The sequence below is a fragment of the Netta rufina genome (assembly GCF_964035555.1).
Source record: "Netta rufina genome assembly, chromosome: 7".
NCBI classification, from domain to species: Eukaryota; Metazoa; Chordata; class Aves; order Anseriformes; family Anatidae; genus Netta; species Netta rufina.
Genome location: NC_140130.1, coordinates 36,003,680 through 36,028,945, shown reverse-complemented (window position 1 = coordinate 36,028,945; position 25,266 = coordinate 36,003,680). Strand labels below are relative to the sequence as shown.

The following is a 25,266-nucleotide window of genomic DNA, read 5'->3' as shown; positions in this document are numbered from 1 at the left end:
CTAACTTCATGACTGTTTTTGTCTTCAGCTTTTGTTTTCATACAAAAGAAAACACAATTTCTTACATTCACCACCTTCCAGGGTATTTAGAGCTTCATCTTACTATTCCTCCACCCACTCACTGATGTCTTCTCTCCTCAAAGGTGAAGAGTCATCACCTGCTTTAGTTGTGCTCCAGCCAGAAGCTGTTCTGTAGCAAAGGCAACCTTCAGCCTTATCCTAAATACTGTTTTACTTTCATTCCTCATCAGCAGAAATCCAATACCGCAATCAGCGTATGAAGGAAACTGAAGTACTTATTTCCATATCACTAGAGTTGGCAAAACTGTCAAATCCAAGGGCTTGAAGGTTTTAGAATTAGAGGCAAAAACATATTTCAACCATACACATTATGCTTCATATTTGTGATTAATGTTATGCACACTTAAAAAACTACAAGGGTAATAAAATTGAAAAAGGGAAAAGGGAGAATCCCACAAGTCAAAGGAAATTTTTAAAAAGAGAAAAGCAGAGTGGGAAAGGACAATATGGAGGGAAGAAAATGAAACCTGTTTGAGTCGTATCAGAAAAACAAAACAAAACAAAACACTGTTGTAAGACTGTGGCAAAGGCTGCAACTTCATTACCAGAAAATGGCTGAGGAAACAGGCCTTCATAATTAATGTTAGTAGCTTTAATTTTGGCTGAAGATTTGGAAGAGAACTTTGGCATATAGCAATTTTGGCAAAGGAAAATCCATACCAGGAAAGAACATGACAAAGAAAAGAATTTGGTATTTCTTCTAAAAATATCAGCTTTTTGTCACAAATAAGGAAAAAAAAATATACAGAAAAAAGGATCCAAACAGGACAGTACTTCAGTAGACTGAAAAGCATTTCCATCAACCATAAAAAATACCAGTACCTCCTCAATCAGTCCTACATTTGAGACACTACCTCCCCTTTCATATATACCCTCTGAACTCCAGAAGACATTATAAATTATAAAAACAAACCAAAGATATCATTAGTAGTTTGCAGTAATGACTTATTCAAACCTAATTCTGCCTGTTGGAGTATACCTATCTATATAAAGCTTTACAAAACACACCAGGAAGTGTCACTTGTCAGTGGCAGATTCACAGGTATGTCCAAAATTATGGGGCGGGACATACATTCAAAACCTCTTTTAAGAATGCTTGTCTTTTAGGGCATTTTTTTAGCTAATATTAAAGATGTAGAGAATAGTGCATTCTGCAACTGCCATTCCTTAAAGGTGCTCAGGGCTGCTTTGCCTCTCACAGGAGAAAGTGTGTTTTCGATACGGCTGGTAGAAACAAGCACACACAGACTGCCTTAGATCCTCTGGGCAATCTGTTTCCTCTGCTACACACTCAAACATAGGATCAATAGGACATGAACTTACCCATTTGGCAGCACACTCATTTTTGGAAGTTTTATTTCATGTAAGCCTGTTTCACACCCAGATATCTCCAGTTTTCCCACGGGGCTAAGCAGAACTGCATGCTTCTCCTTGCACTGAGATGCTCCCTCTTTGGAAGTTACCTGTTCATAAAAACAAACAGCTCTAATTGTGTGCATTGTCACCAAGGGACAGTCATCTCAATGTATTTTGTGTAGTTTTCAAAAATAATTTGAAAAAAAACACAACACACAAAACAGTATTTCAAGTCTCTTCAACTGTGTCTTTTACTTCCAAAACTCTTAACTTCGAGTGAGCCATCCTGAAAAGTCAGCATCTAAATCAAAGTCTTAAAAAAAAAAGAAAAAAAGAAAAAAGAAATGTTAACAGAACAGTGACCTTCATAAAAATCACGAGTAATAGAAGTTTCATGGTTGGTTTATCAGCTAACATCCGATGTGAAGTGTTTTGACACTGATTTCAAAAGGGTTATTATGACAACAAAGCATATTCACCGCCTTACAGCAGCAATGTTATGCAAATAACTGCGGGAACGCAAATAGAATATGTCTGCTGGAAAAATGTATGAAAAAATCAATCATTCCGTAGCAACATTGTTTATTCCCATTGTTACCAGTCTGGTTTTACAGTTACTGATAGGATGTAGTTGGAAACCGATGCCACGCATTTCTCAATATTGTTCAAGACCCACAATAACTTTCACATCAAATTCTTCTTAACAGTCTGAATCAGTAGATATTGGAGTTGTATTTGAAGTTTGGTTTGTAAAATCGTTAACAATAGTAACAGGACTGAAAATTTTCATTGAAAAGTCTCCCAGACACCAAACTTTTGGTTTGGATCACATCACGATGGGAATGGTGCAAGCAGGACAATGAAGACCTTTCCTCCAAAGAGCCAACACAAGAGAACTTGATGAGCAAACATCTTGGTAATATCCTGGTCTGGAAGACCAAAATGGTTTCTTGTTTTTTAAAACCACTATGACCACGTAGCTAATCAGCAATTTGCCTGATATCTGAATAACTGACTGTTTTTTGTAATACTCAGAACCAGCACAGTCTCCAAAGACAACTACACACACTTATTTTGTGTAGTTTTGGTATTTTGACCAGTATTTGAACCATTTTTCAGTCTGACCCAAATCTCCCTGAAGTCTGCCTGACCTGTGACAGAGCTGCCTTCAAAAATCAAGACTGCCAGTTTTTAGAACTGAGCCTCCCAGATCTGAGCCAGCTAGCTGTTCGCATTTTCAAGTTCTGCTCCTCTGTTCCTTTTCCATTTTCTTGAAGAACTTTAAAAGAGTATTTCATTTTTTTTTTTCCGAGGGATGAATTAGTATTAACACCAACTCACTGAACCTGAGGAGGGGCAGAAAGGCAGAGCACAGTTTTGCTGCACTGCGGGAGATGGGGCATCAGGGACCGTACCCCAGGAGGGGCAGTTTGGAGCTGCTGAACTCATGCTGGAGTCTCTGCAGATGAGGGAGAAGGTACCGGAGAGCAGCTCCCCAACACCCCTCACTCTTGATCATGGAGGGAACATGCCCTGTAGTGAGGAGGATGATGCTGAAAGCCTGATGGAAGTCTCAGGTAAGAGCAGAAGTGCCTAAGAAACCAGGACACTGAGTTAAGAGCACAGTCACAGACCAGAGGAGCATCGTGAGCCAGGCAGATCTGTGCATCTGACTTACAGCTGATCACTGTCCACAGTTGTACAATACTATTTGTTTATTTTTTTCCCAAATGAGAGAAATTCTTTTGAAATCCTGTTTTTCAAGTGCTATGAAATGAAGTCAAACCTGTGAGTAAAATACACATCAGTGGAGAGGGAAGGAAAAAAATCAAGTAGACAGTTTTGCCCACCAGAGCAAAAGTAAGCTTATCCTTGAACTTATGAAGCAAATTTGGGAAGAACTTAAGCAATTCTTCAGCTACAGACATGCTGAAAAAAGCTCAAATTTACTCTTAGCTTAGAAAATTTCTGCACAGTAAACCATATCTGAATAATTATGGGTTCTCAGTGGTTCATTTGACTGCAATCCAAATCAGCTTTTTGCTAAATAAGCAAATGTTTGCTAATGGTACAAAGAAAGTCACCTTTTCAACAAACTTCTTCCCTACTCCTTCTCCTTGCTCAAGGAGAGGAAATGGGTGAATTTTTTCTGAGCAGCATGTCACTGCAGAAATGTTAGTTTAAAAAAAAAAAAAAAGAGAAAGCAACATACAAGTTCACATATTTGGAAAAAACAGTACACATTCTTCATTTTTATTTGTGTGACAGCCCTAAACTAGATGCACTGAACCTCATACCATGTATTCTGTGAATATAACAACTTAGTTATATGAAGACAGCTTTTTCATTATAACAAAACACAGGATGCAGCATGTAACAGAACACTATAAATAACCCTGTAAGTTAACACCAAGCCGAAGCCAGCTTTGTAGATGAAAACCTTGAGCAATCACTATTATGTTCAGTCTTGATTATCAGATGCACTGGGCAGCAATATTAAAAGTTTTATTTTTATAAAAAACAAAATTGCATGACACATCCACATACATATGCAGTTGGGTTGGGAGCTTCAAACATGAAGGTCACTGTCCATATGTACAATACACCATCCTCTGTCCAGACATTAATGCACCTTTTCACTATTTACTTGTAGCTACTTAGATATGCCAGCAAAGATCGAGGTAATGATACACTACTGCAGGCAGTGATATTTTAAATTGAAGTGAAAATTTAATCAAGATTTAAATTTGTTACAAGTTTACAGATACAAAATAAATAAATAAATAAATAAATAAATAAATAAAACCAACAGACTTTAAACTTGACCAGCTGAAATTACCAAATACTTAGCCATCATTTGCTGCAGGCAGCTGGATGCTGAAACTTGCTTTACCCATATTGATCCGCTGAAGGCACAGTTTGCCTAACCCTGTTTTCCCTCTTGTGCCCTCGTTAAAGCAGTAAGAACTAGAAATGAATGACTGCTTAAAGCAGAAATGTAATAAACCCAAATAAACTGCTTTCTGCATTTCTTCTCAAGTTTATGTAAACAAATAATTTGAGCAACTTGGATGAGGTAGAGCGTGAATTCCACCTTCTCTCTCCCTTTCCACTATAATAGCTACAAATCTGTGTCCAACTATCTCAGAATTTTAAAGTTTATTAGGTAAAAAAGAAAACAAAGAGAGTAAAACAGGACTTTTACAGAAAGTACCCTGTGAGCCTCAGGGTCTTGCTGCACAAAACCCCAAAGTACAGCATATGTGAGTTTGCCCCTCAGACAGCTAAATGCTCCATATAGAATTGGAAGACCACTGCTAGCCAGCAGAATGAAGTGCTTTTTGTCTTTAATAACAGATGAGTATCAAAAGGTTGTCATAGTAGAAGATTTATCAGGGAGAATATTAGCATGATTTATGAGTTAATGTCCTATACAGAGGAGCCTCATTTTCCAGGCGTGCTCCCGTGACTTGGAAGTGGTGCGTGCCTTGGTGTCACTGCACTGCTCCAACGGGCCCCACGTCACACGTCAGCTCCACAAACACCTCTAGGAAACAGAGATGTGCCACTGAAATTGCTTTTCTAAGGTTCAGATGCAAGGGATTCCAAACAGCAGCGAGTTTTATCTCCTAAACTAGGTGCCGTGAACCCAAAAGCGAGCATTAGCTTGATGACTTGCCCATAAAAATCTTCACCTCTCACACCTTCCGCAGTAATTCAGTTTAACAGCCTGGCTGCAGCCAAGGTTTTCAGTACTAAAACATACCTTCAATTTGATTAAATACAGATTTTATTTAAATTTGCATTAATGATCTTTCACATTACAGTAAATAATTCAAAGTTATTTTCTACATTCGACTGTTCCTAAAAACCAGAAATTCCATCGTGGTCTACAGGCTGAGAACCAGAGTCCAGCTCCAGTCTATAATGGGGAATGGATACATGGAAAAAACGCACAGAGCAATCTTGAGGATCAAGGAGGTTCACAAAGACTGTCGCAGAGCATTTCCATGCTTCCTGTTCTCTCAAGAGGTTTGTGTTTTCCGGAAGACGAGTCAAGAGAGCAAAGCTCACGGCATTTCCTGCACTTCAGCACTGTGCCCCAACTTACCATTACTGAGGGAGAAGAAGAATGCAAAGTATATTCATGAATGCACATTCCACCTTTTCCCATATTCTCCTCTTAAAGACCCCCCAGTACGTGCATGCAGTGCTAAAAGCCTGGAGAACACAAATTTTCACTGGAAAAATTCAATTGTGTTTTCACAGCATTGCCCCGGGTAGAAGGCACCAGCTCTGCCCTGGGCTGTGCTCACAGCCACCACGAGCATTCAGCCTTTGGGATATCAGACTCGTCTTAAAGCAAGGTCTGGCTGAAGGCTTCTCTTCAAGAAGCCAAAGATGACACTTTTTCACGCCTGTTTCTCTCAATGTTATCAGGCAGGTGAATCCTTCCCATTAGGAAGGAGCCAGAGCAGTGTCTCTGACCTAAACCCATCTGATTTTGCTATTTACTGCACTCTGCTTTAGCAAGAATTTATTGGATTTAAAAGACTTTTTCCATCAGGCTACAGCATGTCTGAACTTGAAATGGAAACCTTCATGATATTTTTTTTCATTCTAGTATTTCCAAGAATCAAAATAAAAGTGTTCTCACAACTGCCAGATCTAAAGCAATGTGTCCTCATACATAACACAGTTTTATCTTATTGTTTAAACCAAGAGTACCAGGGCATTGATCAGTGAGATACCACAGTCACCTCCAAGAAATAAATGTGTCTCTTGATCTTTTCAGATAAACCAAGGTACATGTATTAACTGTTTAGCCAAACTACCTGATAACATAAATAGAAGCAACAGGGAAAAGCTGCATTAAAAATATTTCCCCGATTTCACTAGTCATTTCCCAAACACAAAGATCATTGTGCTTCTACCACTTCTAGAACAGCCACCACGGCACCTTTGAAAATTCCCTACCCAGTTCACCCACAGCAAAGTTACAGTTATTTACAAAGAGCCCACTGAGATGTCAAACTGGTTTCCTATGCTGGGCTAGCATGTAACTACATCCTTCTAAAATTAAAGATAATTGTCAGTTGCTATTGTCCAAAAGGATCCTGAATAATGCTGTACCTGCTGGTAGCACAAACCATCAGTATTCTTAGCTATAAAAGCTGAATTTCTGGACACATTATCCAAAAAGACCAAATCAGTTTGACGATACTTCTGCTTGGACCTCGATGCTAGTCCATCCCTCTCAAGGTGTAATGAAGTACAAATATATCCAAAGGAAAAATCACTTCAATAGTCTAACTTATGTGCATTTGAAGCTAGTATGTAAGTTATAAATCCTAAGCACCGGCGTTGTTTCTCTGATGCCACATACTATCAGTGACTTGCCAAAACTACACCACGAATTTGTTGTTTGAGAGGATGATCAATAAATGCCAGGAAAGTTGCTTCTTCATCCTAATTACAGGAAAGAAATACCAGTCCTCAAGTATTAAATGTGTCTTTCTTTTGAGTATTGTAGTGTTCTCAAACCTGCTTTTTATTGATTTGAGTTCTGAATTAAAATTCAGTGAAAGCTTGAAATATTGGATTTGAACTTCAGGCGTATGCTTCACATGTACCTGTAATGGTCTGGCAATTTGCTACTTCATTTCAGTCATGTTGCTACAGTCATTCTTCCTGATCCAGTAAGTTTACATCCTTCTCACAACAAAACCCTTATTAAATCACATCAGTGGTATTCACATCAGTGGTATTTGTCAAGGCAAAACCAACCAGGGGCTGCCATAAGAAATAAGAACTTGGGAAGTGTCCATCTCCATCATCACCATCTCCCTGGCCGTACGGTCACCAGGACAGAGGAGAGCTGACTGCTTACAAACACCTTGTCCATCCTGAAGCGTAGAGGTGAGCGTATCACCCACGTAATAAGGCAGCAGCAGTGGCGAGCCTTTCAGTTAGGAGGTTCCCTAAAGGTTGCCTGTGCAGTTGTACCCTTAGCTGAGATTTTGGAAACTGCAGTTGCTGGTCCACGCTGAGACAACTAAGTGAACAGAAAAAAAAAAGTCATTAAAATCTGCTGTGAACATTGTAAATACAATGCCGTGAAGTTATAATTTAGAAACACAACCTCTAACATGGCTTTCAAAAGCATTTTAATTGCACCCAGCTTTTGCCCCCACCGCCAGGGCGACCGAGCCCACTAGCGAGGCTGACCACGGCACCCCGTTTGGCACGGGTGCCGGCGAGCCTGCGCATGGCAGTGGTCCACTCACACAAGGTCTCCATTGAATTATAGTTCTCTAAACATCTCCTTAATAGTTTAAAACTTCCTGTATTTGTTTTACTGGTTTCTGCCTGTTTATTTAAAAGGAAATAATCCATTGTATGTCAAGAATATGGGAAAAGTTATATTAATAGTAAAGGCAGTGCGCTTTTGCACATATAGTTCAGCATGGAAAGCAATTTTCCAAGCTTATGCAGCTAGTCTTAAACGAGAATGCCACTTCTATAAATGGAATGTTTTAAGCCAACAAACATTTAAGGACTGGGAAGAAAACAGAGGATGTATGCAATGAACATGCCATCAAAATACAAGGTGAAAATGCCCATTCCTGTATCTGTCTGCAGTGATCATCTGTATTTTTGCCATCCAAATGAACAGAATTTATGTGACTCTTGGTACTTTTGCTTACTATGCAACGTTTGATTTCTTCCAAAGAAAATCCAAACTTCTCTAAAAGCTGTTTCTTCTCATGAACAAGTCCAACAATTTCCAGCTGAACATAACGTAGCAAATGCTAAAGCTGTACAGATGCCTGATCCAAAGAGGTCCCTGCAAGTCTGACACCTTAAATTAGACTGCTGAGGCTGTGAGAAAGGTGTCCTGGAACTTAGGGCAGGATTTCTCCTTGCCTACTGTAAAACAAGAGAATGTTGCACTGTCCCCTGCAGCCAAAACATATTCTTTTAATATTTATTTATTTTTTTAAATTTTAAATTTTTTTTACACCATTTTAGTGTTCCAGTTTCCACAGTGTTTCTCTCCGTGGCATCTCAGCACACATCTATATGTGCTACCACAACATAACTAGGGAAAAGGACAAAGCTTCTCCTACTACCTGCCATGGCTAACCGTGACAGGGACAAGTTAGCCACAGTTTCATGACATTTTTTTATAAATGGAGATTCATGCTTTAATATCAGATACACAAATTCATTTATTCAAGATACGTTTTGCAGATAGGTAAAATAAAAAAAAAAAGATAAACCAGGTCAGCAAAGGCACATTGTTATAGGGACTTCAGTTTCAGTGACAACAAAAAAATCGGTTGTACAAATTAATTGTCTCCTATTCACATGCTAAAATGCAGCTCTTCAAGGAACACCTTTAAAGTGAGCAGACCCTACTTAATGCTTATTAAACCATGTAAACACTCAGAACAGTTTCCATATCAAAAAAAAAAAAAAAAAACCACACAAAAAAAACACTCCGAAACATGGGAAGTTTTCTCTTCACATATTAAAACATTCAGCAGTGATACTCAATATATTCTTGTTTTTAAGATGCAATATAGCAGTTTAAAAAGGTGAGTTACCTTTGATATAAAATGCAAGTCATATTGGATCAGGTTAATGTGAAATACTTTCCATCACCACCCATATGGACACAGACCACTATAAATGTACACACTATTTGCAATTCTTCTTCCTCTAGCATTCAAAGCAAACTTTTGGCTTGCTAGAATAAATATTAGGTCCATATATTTTTGTCCTTGCTGCAACAGTAATAAACACCTCCACAGATGAACAGGACTGCGATCCAGATAAGGCTTTTAAACAAAAGCTGCACTGAAATATACTGCTTTAGATGATGTGCACATTTTCTCGTGCCATGTGAAGCGCTGCCAAATTGGCCATTTTCTGGGGTAAAGCAGATCCCAACCTTCCAGTAGCCTTTTGTTGGAAACCTGTTGTGCGCCTTTCTGGATAGCTGTAGCAGCTAACAGCACTGCTTCTGTCATCCGCAACACCTAAATATTTAAGCAATTCCTCAAAAAGAGGATTCATCAACCCCATCACATCCCCTACCGACATCCTGCCATCGTGGCCTTGCCCAACCAGAGCAGTAGCTCACCAGGACCAAATTTGCTAGCACTGCACAAGTGCCATAGCACAGGGCAGCAGTTGGGGGCTTCCCAAGGCCCTGGCCGTGCTCTTCGTTGTCAACCACTGATCTCTGTACAATTTTAACCTATTAAAACAGAGTTCAAACATACAGCTCTCATATTATGAAATACGGTAGCCTGGACATTCTCCAGTACCTTACTAACACATGCAGAGGTTCTCTAAGTAAACCCAACCCTGTTCAGAGGTGTGAAAACCAAACCTGTTCTCATTTCCTGGCCGAGGGACATCTGAAAAGGAAATGCTAGTCAGCCTAATCAAATCCAGGGTTAGTTTAGGGTGATGTAACAAGTTCTTTACCTTCCAAAGAACCAATCCCATAAAAAAACTATTAAGGTACTGAGTTAAACTGCACAGTTTGACCTTATACAAGCCTATATTTAGTAGTGGCACAGTAGCCACTAAAAAATCACCCCTGACGAAGTGAATCACTCTTGACTTATTAGAAAATGAACTGCACACAAGCCCCTGACAAAACAGAGGGAAACACATTCGTGTGCCCAGACAGCAACGTTTGCTTCCTACAGCATTTAAAAAGTATTCAACAAGAGCAAACACATAATTCTTTATTAAACAATCAAAGGCAACAAGAGCAAATTTCTGTTGTCCCATCGTATTATATTACTAATCCTCTTTGGATGGCAATCAAAAGACCCCGAAATGCCAAGCTATAAAAGTGCATTTCCAAGCAGCAGTAGCCTCTAGCTCTTTGGCTAAGTCTTCAGTCGGCTGTTTTGGCAGAGAGGAGTTACACTGGTTTGTCAAATGGCAAGTTCCCAGTGTACTTACCATAGCTACCTCGGACATCTTTATTTTACTTAAAGGATGATATTTTAATTGCAATAGAATTAATTCCTCTCCTTTAGAAGAGGCAGGTGGGTCATTGCTATCGTGTTCCAGGCAACGTTCAGTTAGCACATTTTTCTACTTCATCTATTGTTCGCATGCCAAGCTTTGAGACATTAGTATCAGGAGATACTTAAACACAAGACCTTAATGGACTGTTTAAACAGGAATTCGGCTGTACTATTTCCTACAAGTATGTACTGAAGCCTTTTCCTGAATCTCTCCCCCCTGAAAGTAAACAAGCACTTTCTGTATCCTCCCCAGCTCTTACTTACGTAAAAAACTTCAATGCTACGAATGTGCAGCAGCCACTGTATAATGTAGTTTAAAACATACATACTGTAGAATATGTATGTCATTTTATATCAATAGCATGAAGCTAAGATGAATATTTTGAAAATAAGTCAAATTTCTACATGCAGCATTCAAATCCAAAAGCATGATGTTAGTAAACTATACACATTAGAAGGTACAGTGGGATGACATCCAGGTTTCAAGCTTGAGTCATGACAACCCCAAGCATCTCTGTACCTAGAAAGAAAATGGAAATAAACAACCTGCCTTAAGTTTGGAGGCTCCCAGTTACTTTAGGATATGTTTTTGAAATGGTGGGTGGTGAGATAATACAACGAACTGGAGTAGAAGTGGGCAAGAAATGGAGTGGCAGGAAAATGGGAAAAAAAAAAAAAAAAAAAGACAGCTCAGGGCAAGATATTTCCGCAACAAGCAAACTATACCACAAATAGCAAAGACAGAAGCCGTAATTGTATACATTCCTGGCGGTTTGATAGGACCTGTAAATCCCACCAGCAATCCCTTTGTAAGCCACACTACTCGCTGTATCTGCCATGGGATGTGGAAGCATGTTGTTATTCTTACCATACTGATGACCTACAGATGGATTAAGCCCCTCTTATTTTTAGATTGGGAATCACATGCCAAAAGATTCAATTAGAAGCACTGGGCGATGCACTACAAGCAAAGTTATACTTTGTTCAGTTGTTCACTGTTTTAACATGCAATCACATGGCATAAACCACTAAAAATAAAGGAATCTGTTGCCAAACAGGTGAAGAAACAAATACCATAATAAAACATCAAAGATGAAGAATATGGTCTCTAAAATTAGAAGGTCTCCACAACTGATCCTTAGTTGCTACTGGTTTGAGTTTTTAAGAAGTCTCACACAAAGGAGAACTAGATATCATGCAGTTCTCTGGATTTTGCAAAAGTGTTCATCAATTAAAAAATAAGAAACTCAATATATTAGTCAACATTTTACAATCTATTCTGTAATTACCAAAGTACTGAGGGTACAAGTGTCTCTATGTGCTTTTTTTAATAAGAGGTGGTCATACTTTGAGACATTAAAGAAATACAAAATTTAGCTAACAAAATTAGCACCTGATATATATGCATGCATACATACAGAAACACTAAGTGCACTCCTGTTACATGGTTCAGCTGTGTATGTAAATATAAGGCAGCTACGCTAATACAAGGAAAAGAGATGAAAGTTTAATCAAATGAGACCTGTATCAGGTTCATCGGAATTGAAAATGGACTAAAAAATGAAAAAATCTAGCACAAGAATGACTTTAATATAAGGTAACATTTCAAATTTTTATCACCTAAACCCACAAAATTCTTGATCTGCTCCTTCTTGCGTTCTCTGCAGAGCTGAAGTCAGGACCAGCTAAATAAAAGATAATGCAACTAGGCATAACACAATAAAAGATATTACCTTCACAATGCATTATTGCTGCCAATTATAAGAATCACTTCAACTTAATTTCAAAGGCACAATCACCCTCAACTGTAACAGTCTCTTTTTTAAATTTCAAACTGTATTACATTAAGGCAATAACTCACCTTCCAGCTATAATATCAGTCTCCCTTATTGCAAAAATACATTTCATAAATACTTCTCATCGACAAGTCAAGCTAATTCAGGTTAATTTTATTGTATTTTGGTGCTATCTCACATTCGTGTGCAATTACCTTTATCATTTTATTGCCATGCCAGAGAGTAATCAGAACAATTATTTGAAAAAAGGAGGTGTATAAATTCTAAATCACACTTGCTGGCATTTTTGATAAAATAGCAGCTTTATCTCAGAAAGTGGCAGGGACATCGGATAAATCATGCATCAGTCAAGTGTAGCTGACCCCCAAGTGCATTGCACAATATCAGGAGTGCTTCAAAAGAAACTTTCCTACATAATCCATCATTCTTTATAATACCAAAATAGCTATACCTGAAAAGCAGGAGCTAGAGAATAATAACAGAATAAATCCAGGCAATATGAACAAAACCATTAATAGTGCTCCTTTTTAGGCTAAAGGAGAGTCAGGAATCTGAATTGTGTTCAAGAAAAGAATTTCATTGGAATTTTTAAAGTGAGTAGAACAGCTTGAAGCATAAATGAAGCAGTGATCTGTGTATTAAGAATTCACTAAAAATACAAATACATGTACAGAAAAATATATACACACAAAAGACAGGTGTCAAAAAAACTCATACAAAAATACAGCATTATAGTCTTGTCATACAAAGTCTGAATTTTCCTGTCATTACCAATTTCAGTTTGATTCAGGACAAGTGTTTCACTATATTGAGAACAGAGAACAAAGCATTACAGTTAGTAAAAGAATTTGTTTATCAAGTTTAAATGTAATAACTACAAAATATCCAGAGAACTGAACTACATTTAGAATTAAATCTCATGAAATAGAAAAAAAAAGCCACACTGTCATAAGAAGACCATAAAACCCCCAAATTCCTAAACATACATTTCTGATGTATGCACATAACTATGGTCACATCTCAGCCTCTTCCTCAAGCCCAACATACATCCTTGGTCACCGCAACACAGCTACAGAATCAGGGATCAAGCGAGAGACAAAACCAGCAGCTGTGGAGAACGTCCACATCTGGCTGCTTCCAGAAACCATTTTTCAGCACCCTGCTTAAAAACTGGTCAGCACGTTATGTCAGTGATTATTGATTTCTGCAAAACACACAAGCTGGGTATGTATTGTGTCACACCAACGTGTGGCTGTGCTCACTGTAAAACTGTAAATTAATCATACACTATAAATATCACTATTCTAAGGAAACCTGAGCTCCATTACATATATTAATATGCATCCAGAATGGGAAGGGGGGAACAGCAGCAAAGAGTCGAGGAGCAGTGGCTATGTGTGCACTCCTCTGGCGGTCCCCATTGTAGATGGGGCTGAGAGAGTTCACATTTTACCTTAAACCTTCTGCCTTTCCACATATCAAAAAGGGAAAGCTCCCCTCACAGCTAACACTGCACCTTTCAACTAGAAGTGAGAGTGGGAGAAATGAAAAGGTTAGATAATAAATTATTAGTTTCATGTCACTTGCCAGCTATATCACACCTAGCTTTGAATGAGAGGGAACTAGCAGCTCTTCCACATGTGCCTGGTTGTTCACAAGATATTCAAGTATTTCTCTGCAATTATTCAAGGTACCTGCTATAAAATGTTTGCAACTAGAAGGTACATAGCACAAATACAAGCACAGAGAAGATTGTTAAAAAGAAAAAGTGAAACAATAATTTATTTCCCCACAATAATTTAATTTCTCCCTCAACCATTCTATTAAAAAAAAAATCCTTTAGGGAAAAGAGAAAGAAAATCTTCTACAAATGAATGAAAAGACAAAATATGCCAAAATACTGCTTTTCTAAGCCACATTATGTTACACGAAGCAGATTAAAAACACAAGAGATACCACTATTAAGACATTTTTAATAGTGATAGAAGTTGCCAGCAGGAATAGTTAGACATGCAAGTTTGATTGTACTAAAAATACTTCCCTAGAAGAGCATTACTAATGTTACAAAAGTGGCTATTCCACAGGAAAAAAAAAAAAAAAAAAGTATTAGTATTTTCAAAGTTCATTTCAATTATTTGAAGACTATGGCTATTGAGTATAAATTTGTTGGTGCCTGTCTTTCAGTAAGGAAAACCATTCTGAATTTCTTGATAAACAGCCATACACTCTTATTTTACTACAAACAGTTATTTTTCTACATGTACCTCACCGAAGCATTAAGCCCCAAAATTAAACATGCATTTATTTTTCATATTTTTCACAAATGAAATTTCTATTAGGAAATGGAAGCAAACAGCTAACTTAAAACTGAAACTGTAGCATTGTCCTATTAGTTTCCGCTCTGTGGAAGATAGATACGTGATGAGGAAAGGTCCACTGATGCCTGTTACCAACCATGACAGAGCTACAGAGATTTACAATGCAGCATCAATCTTGTCAACTGAATCCTTAATACTGACTGCTGGACACTGGGGAAAAAACAAACTATGTTACGTGAACTCTTTTGTAATGCTGGACTCCTAATGTACACCTAAATGCAAGGCTATTTTACCAGAAACTTACTTTTGGAACACGCCTCGATGCCATGCTAGATGAAAGATCTCTATCTGTAAGGAAAAAAAAAATATATAATATCAGTTAGATTGAAATTTAATTTGAATACCAAGGAAGACTAGCATGTCAATTTGATCATTTTTCTTATAACTAGCTTTGTATCAGTTTTCAACTAGGCTCTATTTTTTCAGTGTAAATAATATCAAAAGGGAGTACGCTTTTTTTTTCCCCAAACAACCAGGAATTTTAATGTTCTTTAGGTCAGCTTTGCTTGTTAAGAGTAAAAATCGACAGATGACACACTGAAGACTTCTTTCAATAACAAGCACTACAAAACTTTGATCTTTCAAATAAGAATGCTCTCTAAGACTCACTGTTAATTTAAGAAATTCTTGTACTGGCAGTAATGCACTTCTGAGTTATTTAGTGAAATAAACAACCTTTTATATTGTAGGAAATGACACGTTTTAAGAAATGAAAGCAAACAACTTACATACTTATATTCTGGGTTTGAAAGTACAGTTTGCAAAACACTAGGAAGTACATAAGAAATGTTAACTTCAATTATTAGCACTGGAGTATGAAATAGCAAAATCATTTATACACCACAAAAACAACAACAAAAAAGAGCTTATCTTTGAAATAAAGGAGAATTCTTATTTCCTTGGCATTTAGCTTTTCTCCTTTATTTTCCTTTCAGTGCTATTTAGTTAGGATCACTGTATCTCTGCAAAGATTTGCGATAAGCATTACGTTTTTGAAAAGCAAGGGGACTGCCAAAGCTCAGAGTCCTGACCTACAGACAGAGTTCAAAGGGAACTCCTCCACTTCAGGCAGGGAACTCAATACAGGACCGGGAGATTAACTGTACCTGCCCATGACAAACAAAGACGTGACACCGATGGCTGAGGCTTTCCGAGCACTTAGAAGCATTCCAAGCCTCAGCGTCCACGACAGGAACAAACTTACAGCCCCCTCCAGACTACTTACAAGAAAACTGTAATACCTAATCTTAACGCTACATCTTAATTATTTTAAGAGTTTAAAATTAAGATCCCAAATTATATTTTAAATATTCTAAAAATCATAGCCTTGCAAGGTAGGGATTGTAAAGATCACTAATTCCATGTCTAACTGTGAATCAGTCAGGCAGGCAAGCAATCTACTAATATTACTTAAGGCATCTGTGATAGAGCTAACAATAAAATAGCAATTTATTTCTATTGTCAGTTCCAAACTCGAACTTTCAAAGGACAAAGCAACAGTCAGCTTTTTCAGATTTTCCTGAAGGGTGAAGCTAGAAAATTAGCTTCGAAAAGCAGATTTACCCAGAAACTGTTCTCTAATCTGGCTCAAAGTACCAAGAGCAGCAGTGTGTGAATCCAGCAAAGGAAGCCAGCATCACACAGAGACACCACGACTTTCTGGCCGTCTGTCCTCCTGGCATTCCTGTGCCCCAGCACAGGCTGGGAAGGGACACGGGAGTCCTGCAGGCGCTGCAGCACCCTGGGGACAGCACTGCTGCTCCGCCGCATTGAATTGCCAGTCCTCTCCCTGCCTAAGAGCATCAGGCTGAGAGTTTACCAAATCCCTTCTGATTCCTGCTGGTAACAACCCAGGGACTCAATTCAGCTAAAAAAAAATACACTGCAATTTGGAGTTATTCATCTCGAGATAAATCTCCCAACACCGCATTCTTCCTACAAATTAAGCCAAATGTGATGTTTGGAGTGTATCAACCCAAATGCTGTCATCTGAAGTAGACAATTGGCAGGGGTGGCCAAGCACAGAGACCAGCCTGGGGGCTACGCTGTGTCAATTGGAGCACGGTGCATAAAACAGGCCTTGGTTAGAAGCATCCAGCCTCCGCACCTCAGTAAGGTCTGGACATATTTGTACCCTGCACTTTTGCTTCGCTTGCACCAAATGTTAAATAATTACCGTTTAACAGTTACTTAAGCATCACATACACCCCGTGCTAGCCTCCCGTGGAGCTGCGCGTTTCAGAGCAGCCCAGCAGTCAGAAGGCATTCATTCATTCATTCATTTATTCCTCCAATACCAGGGAAGGAAGGCTGGAGCCCCAGATTACAAATCATCACAAAAAGTAAGAGGGAAAGATAACAAGGGAAAGGGGGCAGGCTGCAGAAGGACAGACAGATCCTCTTTGCCCCAACACATTTTGGGGAACCCCACATTTTTTCACTAACTGTATTATTATTATTTTTTCTTTTGAAAAATCAAGATGCTTTGATCCATCTGAAAGTAATGTGAGGAACTCCCAAAGATGTGTTTTACCATTTTACATGATGGAAAAGCAGGAAAATTTGGAGCTAACCCCAAACCTGAAAACTGATCTCTTCTGAAACTTCTTTGAAGATGATTGTAGGTTTTCTTCCTCACCCTGCAGCAAGGAAGTGTGGCTGGGAGCATTGCACTGCACTCTGCAAAGCACCTCTTATACCACCTGGTTCTGTGCTGCATGTAGGAAATTATGCTTGTAAAGCAACTGCAAGGTAAACACTCCAGTGTGAGTCTGAATAAAACTAATGCATCAGGCAGCACCCGAACAAAAATAATCAGAAACTGGGAGGCAATGACATCAAGTGTGAGCTCTCATCTATAAATCACAAAACGCTAGGGTATCAAAATTATCCTTCAGCTAGTTTAACTTCTGAATCGTGTTAGGGACATAACAAGCACCAGAACACCCAATTATTTCACCAGGCTAGTGTGGAATATTTGCACACCAAGACAGGCCTCGTCCTCCACGACCGCTCGGCCGCCATCTGGGCTCCCCCTACGCCAGAGCGCTGCCCCCTCCCTGGCGGGCCCAAAAATGGTATTTTTGGCCTGCTGCATCTGAGAATAAAAAGCTTGAAGGACATGGATCCGTCCACCAGGCCTCACCTGAGCGCCCTACAAGCACCACAGCCACCCGTGCCCTGCTGAGAAGCTGAGAAGCAGGCAAGGCACTGGGGGAAGGCTCGAAAAACCCTGAGCCCCTGGGGAGGTGGGTGGCTGAGAAGGACAAATGAACCAATTAAGCAAGAAGAAGCTGCACGGTGCCTAAGGAGGGCTGGTGATTGATTACTGTTCATGGCCTCTTTCTGCCCCAGGTTGCGCTGTGCAAGTGTCTGCTTGTCCAGGATGGTTCCTTCTGCTGACAGGTGGCTGGGGCAAACACAGCTGTAACGCTCAAGACACGGTGATCACGAAGAAGGCCTGCAGCTACCGAGGGGAAAACCACCCACACAAGACCATTCCTAAACTTCACAAGGCTGGGGAAGTTCAAAATATCACTCCAAAATGTATCTCATCAACCCTGCAAAGATGCTGTCTTTGGTATAAGAGGCTGAGCAATGCACTAACTTCTTTCCAACTTAGTTGAAGGCACCCCTGAGGCTGATGCCAAGGCAACAAAGCTGGTACCTCTTCTGAACGGCACAGGAATAATTTTTCAAATTCAACCATGACACCCCATCCTGGCTCACGTACCAAAAAATGAGATGCCAGAATCTGTCACTGAGATGCCAGTGAACCTGCCTTGAAGACAGGACCCATACTGTCATCCACCACTCCACCAACGTGGGAATCTCCTCCTACATCTACAGATGAACTGAAGGGATCGATTCATGAGCAGAAGTGAAGAAAGGCAAAATTTGTCCCCATCCTCACTGGCTAGCTCAGAGGTGCCTGACTGGGACCAACGAGCTCTTCCCTCATGCCCCCTTGGCCTTTTGGTTGGGAAATGCCCAAATTTTCCAGAACTTCTGTTCTGTAGCCACACTGACAAGCAGCAGCAGGATGTTCCTGAGCCACCGGGAAGACGAACAAATGTCTTCAGGTGCTGGTACGAGTTCCTCCTTGAATGGAGGTGACATGGTACATGAAGTCAATATATCGTAGACCCACAGTGCGAGCATCCCACACCTTGAAATCCATTAACAGAAATGTAAAGAATAATCCGAGCTTATCTCAAAAAACAGATTCTTTAAGGGCCCTGAAACTTTTCAGCTGTATGGTGTTGATGGATTAGAATGGAAGTCCTTGGGATTTAAGATGTTTTCTTATTTACTTTCACAGAACTCCAGCCTGAAAAGTACGTGTGGTGGCAGCATTATGATTCATAAAAAGCATTTTTCTCAGTTCACCAACTTTTAAATATTAAAGGAAGATTCTCCTTGAAAGAGAAGTCTTCAGGATCTGCAAAACTTAATACTCTCTGGTTTTAGCACTAAAATTTAAAAACAGCTAATATATCAAGTCAGTATATGAATAAAATTCCATATGAAAACATTTAAAGTACATTAGATTTTTGGTCAAGATGAAAGACTGAAAAAAACTCAAGCAATCTATTCTAATTGGGTTCCCATGGTAACTGTACAATTGGGTTTTTCAGTATAACATCCCAAAGGCCCAATGCACACTTGTAAAATATACTTCAAACAGCCTGAATTGTTTTTACATTACAGCACTCCCAGGAAGATCAATTACTATACATCCCCACCCTAACTATTAGTGGCAGGAGATGTTAACACTATTGGCCATATTAACATAAGTCATGTAAAAACACCACATATCACCATCATTATATAAAACTAATTACACACTTCAGATTCATCAAACATGTTCTGTGTAATAAACGTATACCAGTCTTGTCACAAGATCATGTTTACTGAACGTTCGAAATCAACCCCAAATATATGCCAAACCATTTTGCTTCTTATATTGATTTCAAGGATAAACAGAATCAATCATTAATAATTACATTATAAGATGACCCACAGGGTTAATCATATTCTTAGAAACTCTGACTATGGAATCAAATATAGATGCACAAAAAGACAACCGAAAAGCATTCAAAACCAGGCTGTATATATTACCAGTGATACAAAATGAAGTTGGTGAAGACAAAATAGCACTATTATTCTACTTTCTGAAACAGCATAAGCATCTATTAAGAAAAGTTACTCTTAGATTGACCACCTGGCCTTGTTTGTCCTGAAATTCAATTTCTGGAAATGCAACGCTGGGTGCAGGCACAGCTTGTTCTTTCAGACATCAACTGCCTAAAGCCTCAAAGCTGAAAGGAGATAATGACCCATGCCCACTGCAAGCGGGATTCAAAACCTACCAATTCAGTTATAATTCCAGGAAAAAAAATAAAATAAATAAAATAAAATAAAATAAAACCAGTTTGAATAAAGCCAATCTCATTTCTCAGTCGACCAACCAGAACTCTTCCTCTTTCATGGACTGAAGTAACATCAGCAAATAACCAGAGGTATTTTTGATGTCAATAGGAGATTGTGCAAGGGATTTCCCTTTTCTCCCCGCCCTTCCCACTACATTATATTTGACCACACTGAACTTCAATGGAGCAAGATGAAGGGGAAAAAAAGTTGTTTGTGAATTGTTTCTCCAGGACACCGCTCACAGTCTAAAAACGTACCATCAACAAAGCCAGCCCACTGCTCTCAAAGCAAGTTTGTGTATTTCATGTGTATTTTTAGATGTGGTATATCCTATCTTGTGATTTTGTAAAGTTAAACCAAAAAGTTAATCATTTAACAAGGCCTTAAGTTTGCTTTAAGTGTTATTAAAAGTTTAACTAATTAACAGTCCTGTATATTTGAATATACAAACAACCACAAATCATTTTGTTGTTTGCATTGTACTGACTCATCTAAAGCAGTTAGATAATTAAAATATTACTGGAATGCTAATTATGCAGCAGCCACATCCACAAGACAGCATTAACACTTGCTGTCTACTAATCCACAGAAGACCAAAAGCCCATCTCTTCAGTGGCCCACCTTCAACCCCACCAGCAGCATAGAAAGCACTTGGCCCTTTTTTTTTAATCTGTCCACTGTCGTGTCCCCCCAAAAGTGGGTTTCAATCATCCCGAGTCAGAAATGTGAAAGAAAACAGGCAAAGGGCTCAGTGTTTGTCCAGTTCACTTCTGAACCCAAGCCCAGCACCCCCAGCCGCCTGTTCCGAGATCCATCACTCAGCTACACGCTGCGTAGAGGACAGGTGTGATCTGAACTGACGCCTGGTGCTTCTTTGGATGCCATTAGTTCCTGCTTTTAAAGAGGCAGAATTACTCTGTTTCCCTTCCCCATGATAGTCAAGACCGTAGGCCCTCTATCTATAGCAGCAAAATATGCAATTTTGCTTGGAAAGCAGAGGGAAAATAAGAATCGTCATACCAATGAAATCCTTTCTTCCTTCTGGAGATTAACCTTAACGGGGATTTACCCTGATGAAAATATTTGTATGTGTTGGGTAGAATTTCAGCTGTGGGTCCAATTTTTACAAGTGACTTGAAAATATACTTGAAATGATTTGTATTATTTAATATGACACAATATAAAGTAGTACATAGTCCTGACAAATCAGGACTGGATGCTTTTTTACTGCAAAATAGTAAATGAGAAAACAACATGAAAAAGGTTTAGCAAAAAGCATCAAAATAGTGACATATTTCCAAAAAAATAATTTAACAATAACTCAATATCCATAAAACTGCAAAGCCACACAAACTTTATTGGCATTCAAATACATTTGACTTCTTTAAACAGTAGTCTGGACCACACAAGTAGATCATAATATCAGCAGCTTTAAAATTACATTTAGCATTTCTGGAAAATATTTCAACAGAGGTTTGATTTGTTTTTATCGTTCAGTTGTTCCTCTACCTGTGTGTTTAAATTAATGCTGGCCCACACGCACCACCGCTGGGTGATAATGTTAGCCGTATGGGAGAAAAAAACTTAACACGGGATTTTTTCTTGCATCAGGAAGGTTTCCTCATTATACCTTCATATAAATTAGCAGAGCTGAAGTCCTTGCTAGGACACCTTTGCTTTTTTAATTATGCCATTAATGAAAAAGTTAACAGCCAAGACACATGCTGAAACCTGTCACTGCCTACAACATTTCAGGCCTCCTAAAATTAAAACTTCATCCTACGTTTTCCCATTAGTTACATTCTCTTCACCAGTCCAGATATCTTATGAACACTCAGTAAACTAGAGAATTGCACAATCCGTCAATAAAGTAAGCGTATTTTGAACTACTGTCCATATGACTCAATTTGTCAGTAAAAACTGCCACCAGCGCTGCGCTTGCAGAAAAATGTCCATAAATGCATTATTGCGACTGGCAGATCGATGTCCATAATAAAAACAAATAGATTTAACAAGTGCTTGCTTTTACGAGTTATGCTATTGGTGGAATGTGCATTCAGCTTCACCCGTCAACTTCTGGGAATGGGCAATACAGACCAGGTTAGGTACTTGCTGACTTCACTAGTGTTACAAACAGGAAATTATTCTAACGCAGGAAATCTTTAAAAGTGTTAGACTGAATACTAATGTCTTCAGGATGTATTCAGAAGTTTCACACATCCAGAATTTAACATTGTTCTGTGAAAAATAAAATGAGAAATGTTAACAGGTATTACCAAAAAGTTGTTTTTTTTTTTTTTCCCCCTGCCCTCTTTGTGGAAAAGCAATTTAACTTAGGTCAGCTGCATCCCAGGCAGAATGGTTCACTGTGCCCCAAGGGTGATGTTAAACACCCCGAGAAGCCCCAACATCCCAGGGCCTAAAATTTGTCCCCATGAAGCCAATGGCTCAGCTCTCACAACACCAGCACCAGAGTGACCATCACAGCAGAAACCAAGTGTCAGTGGCCCCAAGAGAGGATTTCATCCCTTGCATCAGAGATGAAGGACAGGGCTTACAGAGAAATTATGCCACATTAGTCAGAACATCAGCAGGTAGAGCAGCTGGCATACCAAGGTTTAATTCATGAACATCAGTTCTCGTTCCTCCAGATTCCTAACTGCATGCTGCTGCAGGAAAGGATACTACAAAAACAGCCATCCATGTCTTTGACATATTCTGCCTTGGATTTTTTACACTGCTGTTCCTTCTAATAGTTTCCCCTGTCACCAAAGTCAGTTTAAACAGAATTTCTTCGGCGCAGCCTTTCCATCTTATCCACGCTTCCCATAACAAACTTAATACTTTTTCTTCACAAGTCCTTAAATTAGCCATTCAAGGAAACCCCGATAACCTTCCCAAAGGGCATGAGCTTCTCCTTCAGGCTACCATCCTTTTAGTGATGCCATTAACTGATTCTCTACATACGTTAAGCATTAAACAGTGGTGACAAGTTAATTACAGAGTTATCAAGAGATAAAGTAGTCACGGTAACACAAGTTGCAATATAACTACAACAGTTTCCTATAGAGCTTCTGTTCAGTTGCTGGTGTAATTGGTGTAATTAACTTGTCATGGATCAGAATGCAGATAGGAATTGCTAAAGCCACCTTGCAAGCTCACAGGGCTACATCTTTTTTTCCTCTGAAGCTTGAGGCTTTTGGTAGAATTGTCCAGATGTGGTACGCTTCTGTTTAAAAACAAAGGAAACACAACTTTTTACTGGGATAAACTCTGCCACACAGACTCACAGACCATTCTCAAGGAAACAAACAAACTTCGCAAATTTCAGAGAACTGTACCTGGTTAGATAGAAGTATCCTGTATTAGAGGGGTGCTTAAAGGCTTTTGCTCAAGAGGAAAAGAGGAAATAAGCTTTAAAAAGCATCATAGCAGCCAAATGTGCATAAAGAAACCTAAGTTTATGCAAACTGGAGAGGGGCCTGTTTAAACCCCAACCCAAAATCAATATATGAAGTAATAACCCGGGTTTAGAACAAAATACTGTGTTATCTATGATTCTGCTCCAAGGCTACATGCGCTAGCCTTAACCCAGAGCCAGGTGGGCCCATTTTTGCTAACCCTTCAGGTCTGGATCAAGATGCAACCTTCCCAATGGGTATGTACCCATACAGGAGGGTGGGGAGAGCTGCTGGAAGAGACCTCCAGCCTGCCTGACCTCCTCAGCGCTCCCACATCCCAGCTACTTGAGCTGGAAGAAAGATTGCATGCAGGGCAGGGAAGAATTATAATGCAGCAAGGCTCCCACAGAAGATCCCCTATCATGGCTCCGCTTAGGCTGTGTTTCCACACAAGCGAGGGAGGACCAAAGGCCACAGCGGCAGTTCAGGGAGGGAGAGCTCCTACACCACCACTCCTGGTCCTGCATGCACAGGGGGGACAGGCAGGGCTGTGAGGGCAAAGCCTCCATCAGGCTCACCGGGGAACCCTGTCAGCAGCACAGGGCTCACTGTGGGAGTCACGCCGTGACAGCCATCCCTACGCTGAACGCATCTCTGCTCCTAACGTGGGAGGCTTCAGCACCTAGAGGCTGCACCCCACTGTTTAATAGGAGCCCTGTTTCAGAAAAATAAGATGCGACTCAGTAACTGGTTTTATTTGGGAGTCATAGCAGGAAAAAAAAAAAAAAAAAAAAAAAAAGAAAGAGAGCACTATCTTTACACTTATTTTGGTTTTAAAACTGCATGCAGGTACAACATTGTACCCGTTTTACAAACAGCTGCAGAGCTTGGCTCTTATGCCAGCAGCAAGAAGACGCTTTTATGTTAATACCAATGCGACCTGCATTACTTTTTTTGCATTACTTTCGTTCTTTTCATCACTGCCTGATCCAGCTACGGGCTGCTGGCAGGGCGCTGCCATCCCTGCCGCCCTCTCACTGCTCCATGCGGCACCTGAGGGAAACCCAAAGCAGCCCCTCGGCTGTGCCCAAGCACCAGAGCCCCCACAGCGCTCTGCAGGACGCATTTCTGCCCCGCAGCTTTACAGCAGCGATCCCTGCACCACACCGGCCCGGCCGAGCCCCGTGCGGCCGCCTCAGGGCGCGCAGCCCCCGGGGAGGGGACCGGGACCGGGACCCGGCCCCGCAGCCCCGTGCCTGTGCCCGGCCCCGTCCCGCTGCCATCACCCCGTGGCTGCTTCCTCGGCCCCGAGCCGCCCCGCGCACCTGCAGGGAGAAGGAGGAGGAAGAAGAGGAAGAGGAGGAGGAGGAGGAAGAGGAGGAGGAGGAGGAGGGAGGACGGCTCTTCCCGTCAGGCCGCGGCCGGGCAGGCGCCGTGAAACCGGGGCGGAGCTGCCCGTGCTGGAGGCATGGGGGTGAGGCAGGACGGGGCAGGCAGCTCCCCCAAAAAAAGGGCAGGAGGCAGGCAGCGAGCCCTGGCCGAGGTGATAGTGCTGGTGTCTGGCACAGAACCACGGGCTGCAGGCAGGCAGAGAGGTGCTGGTGCAGCGCAGCGAGTCCGGAAGCAACAAGGCGAGGCCTCGGCACTGCCCTGCCTCCGAGTGCACAGCGCCAAAGAATCACAAAATCACACAATTTCCTAAGCTGGAAGAGGTTGGAGTTGTCTAGGGTGGAATCAGCCGGGTCTGTGCTTTGCTGGTGCTCAG

General features: G+C 40.3%; 1 protein-coding gene across 3 annotated transcripts in view; it reads right to left on the bottom strand.

The window, feature by feature from the left end:
- Positions 1-24,909, bottom strand: part of MGMT (O-6-methylguanine-DNA methyltransferase) — a 164,901-nt gene extending 139,992 nt beyond the window's left edge. For 2 of the 3 annotated variants that reach the window (XR_014618610.1, XM_084290114.1), the window contains exons 1-5: positions 24,827-24,909; positions 23,442-23,484; positions 23,250-23,329; positions 14,912-14,955; positions 1,405-1,544 (exon numbers count right to left, since the gene is read on the bottom strand). Coding sequence is in view for 2 of the 3 variants with exons in the window: in XM_084290114.1 (XP_084146240.1) it covers positions 1,405-1,544; positions 14,912-14,935 (164 nt within the window). In the remaining variant the exon portion in view is untranslated. The remainder of the gene's footprint in view (positions 1-1,404; positions 1,545-14,911; positions 14,956-23,249; positions 23,330-23,441; positions 23,485-24,826) is intronic. The other variant, XM_084290115.1, reaches the window with a different exon arrangement.
- Positions 24,910-25,266: the final 357 nt, after the last annotated feature.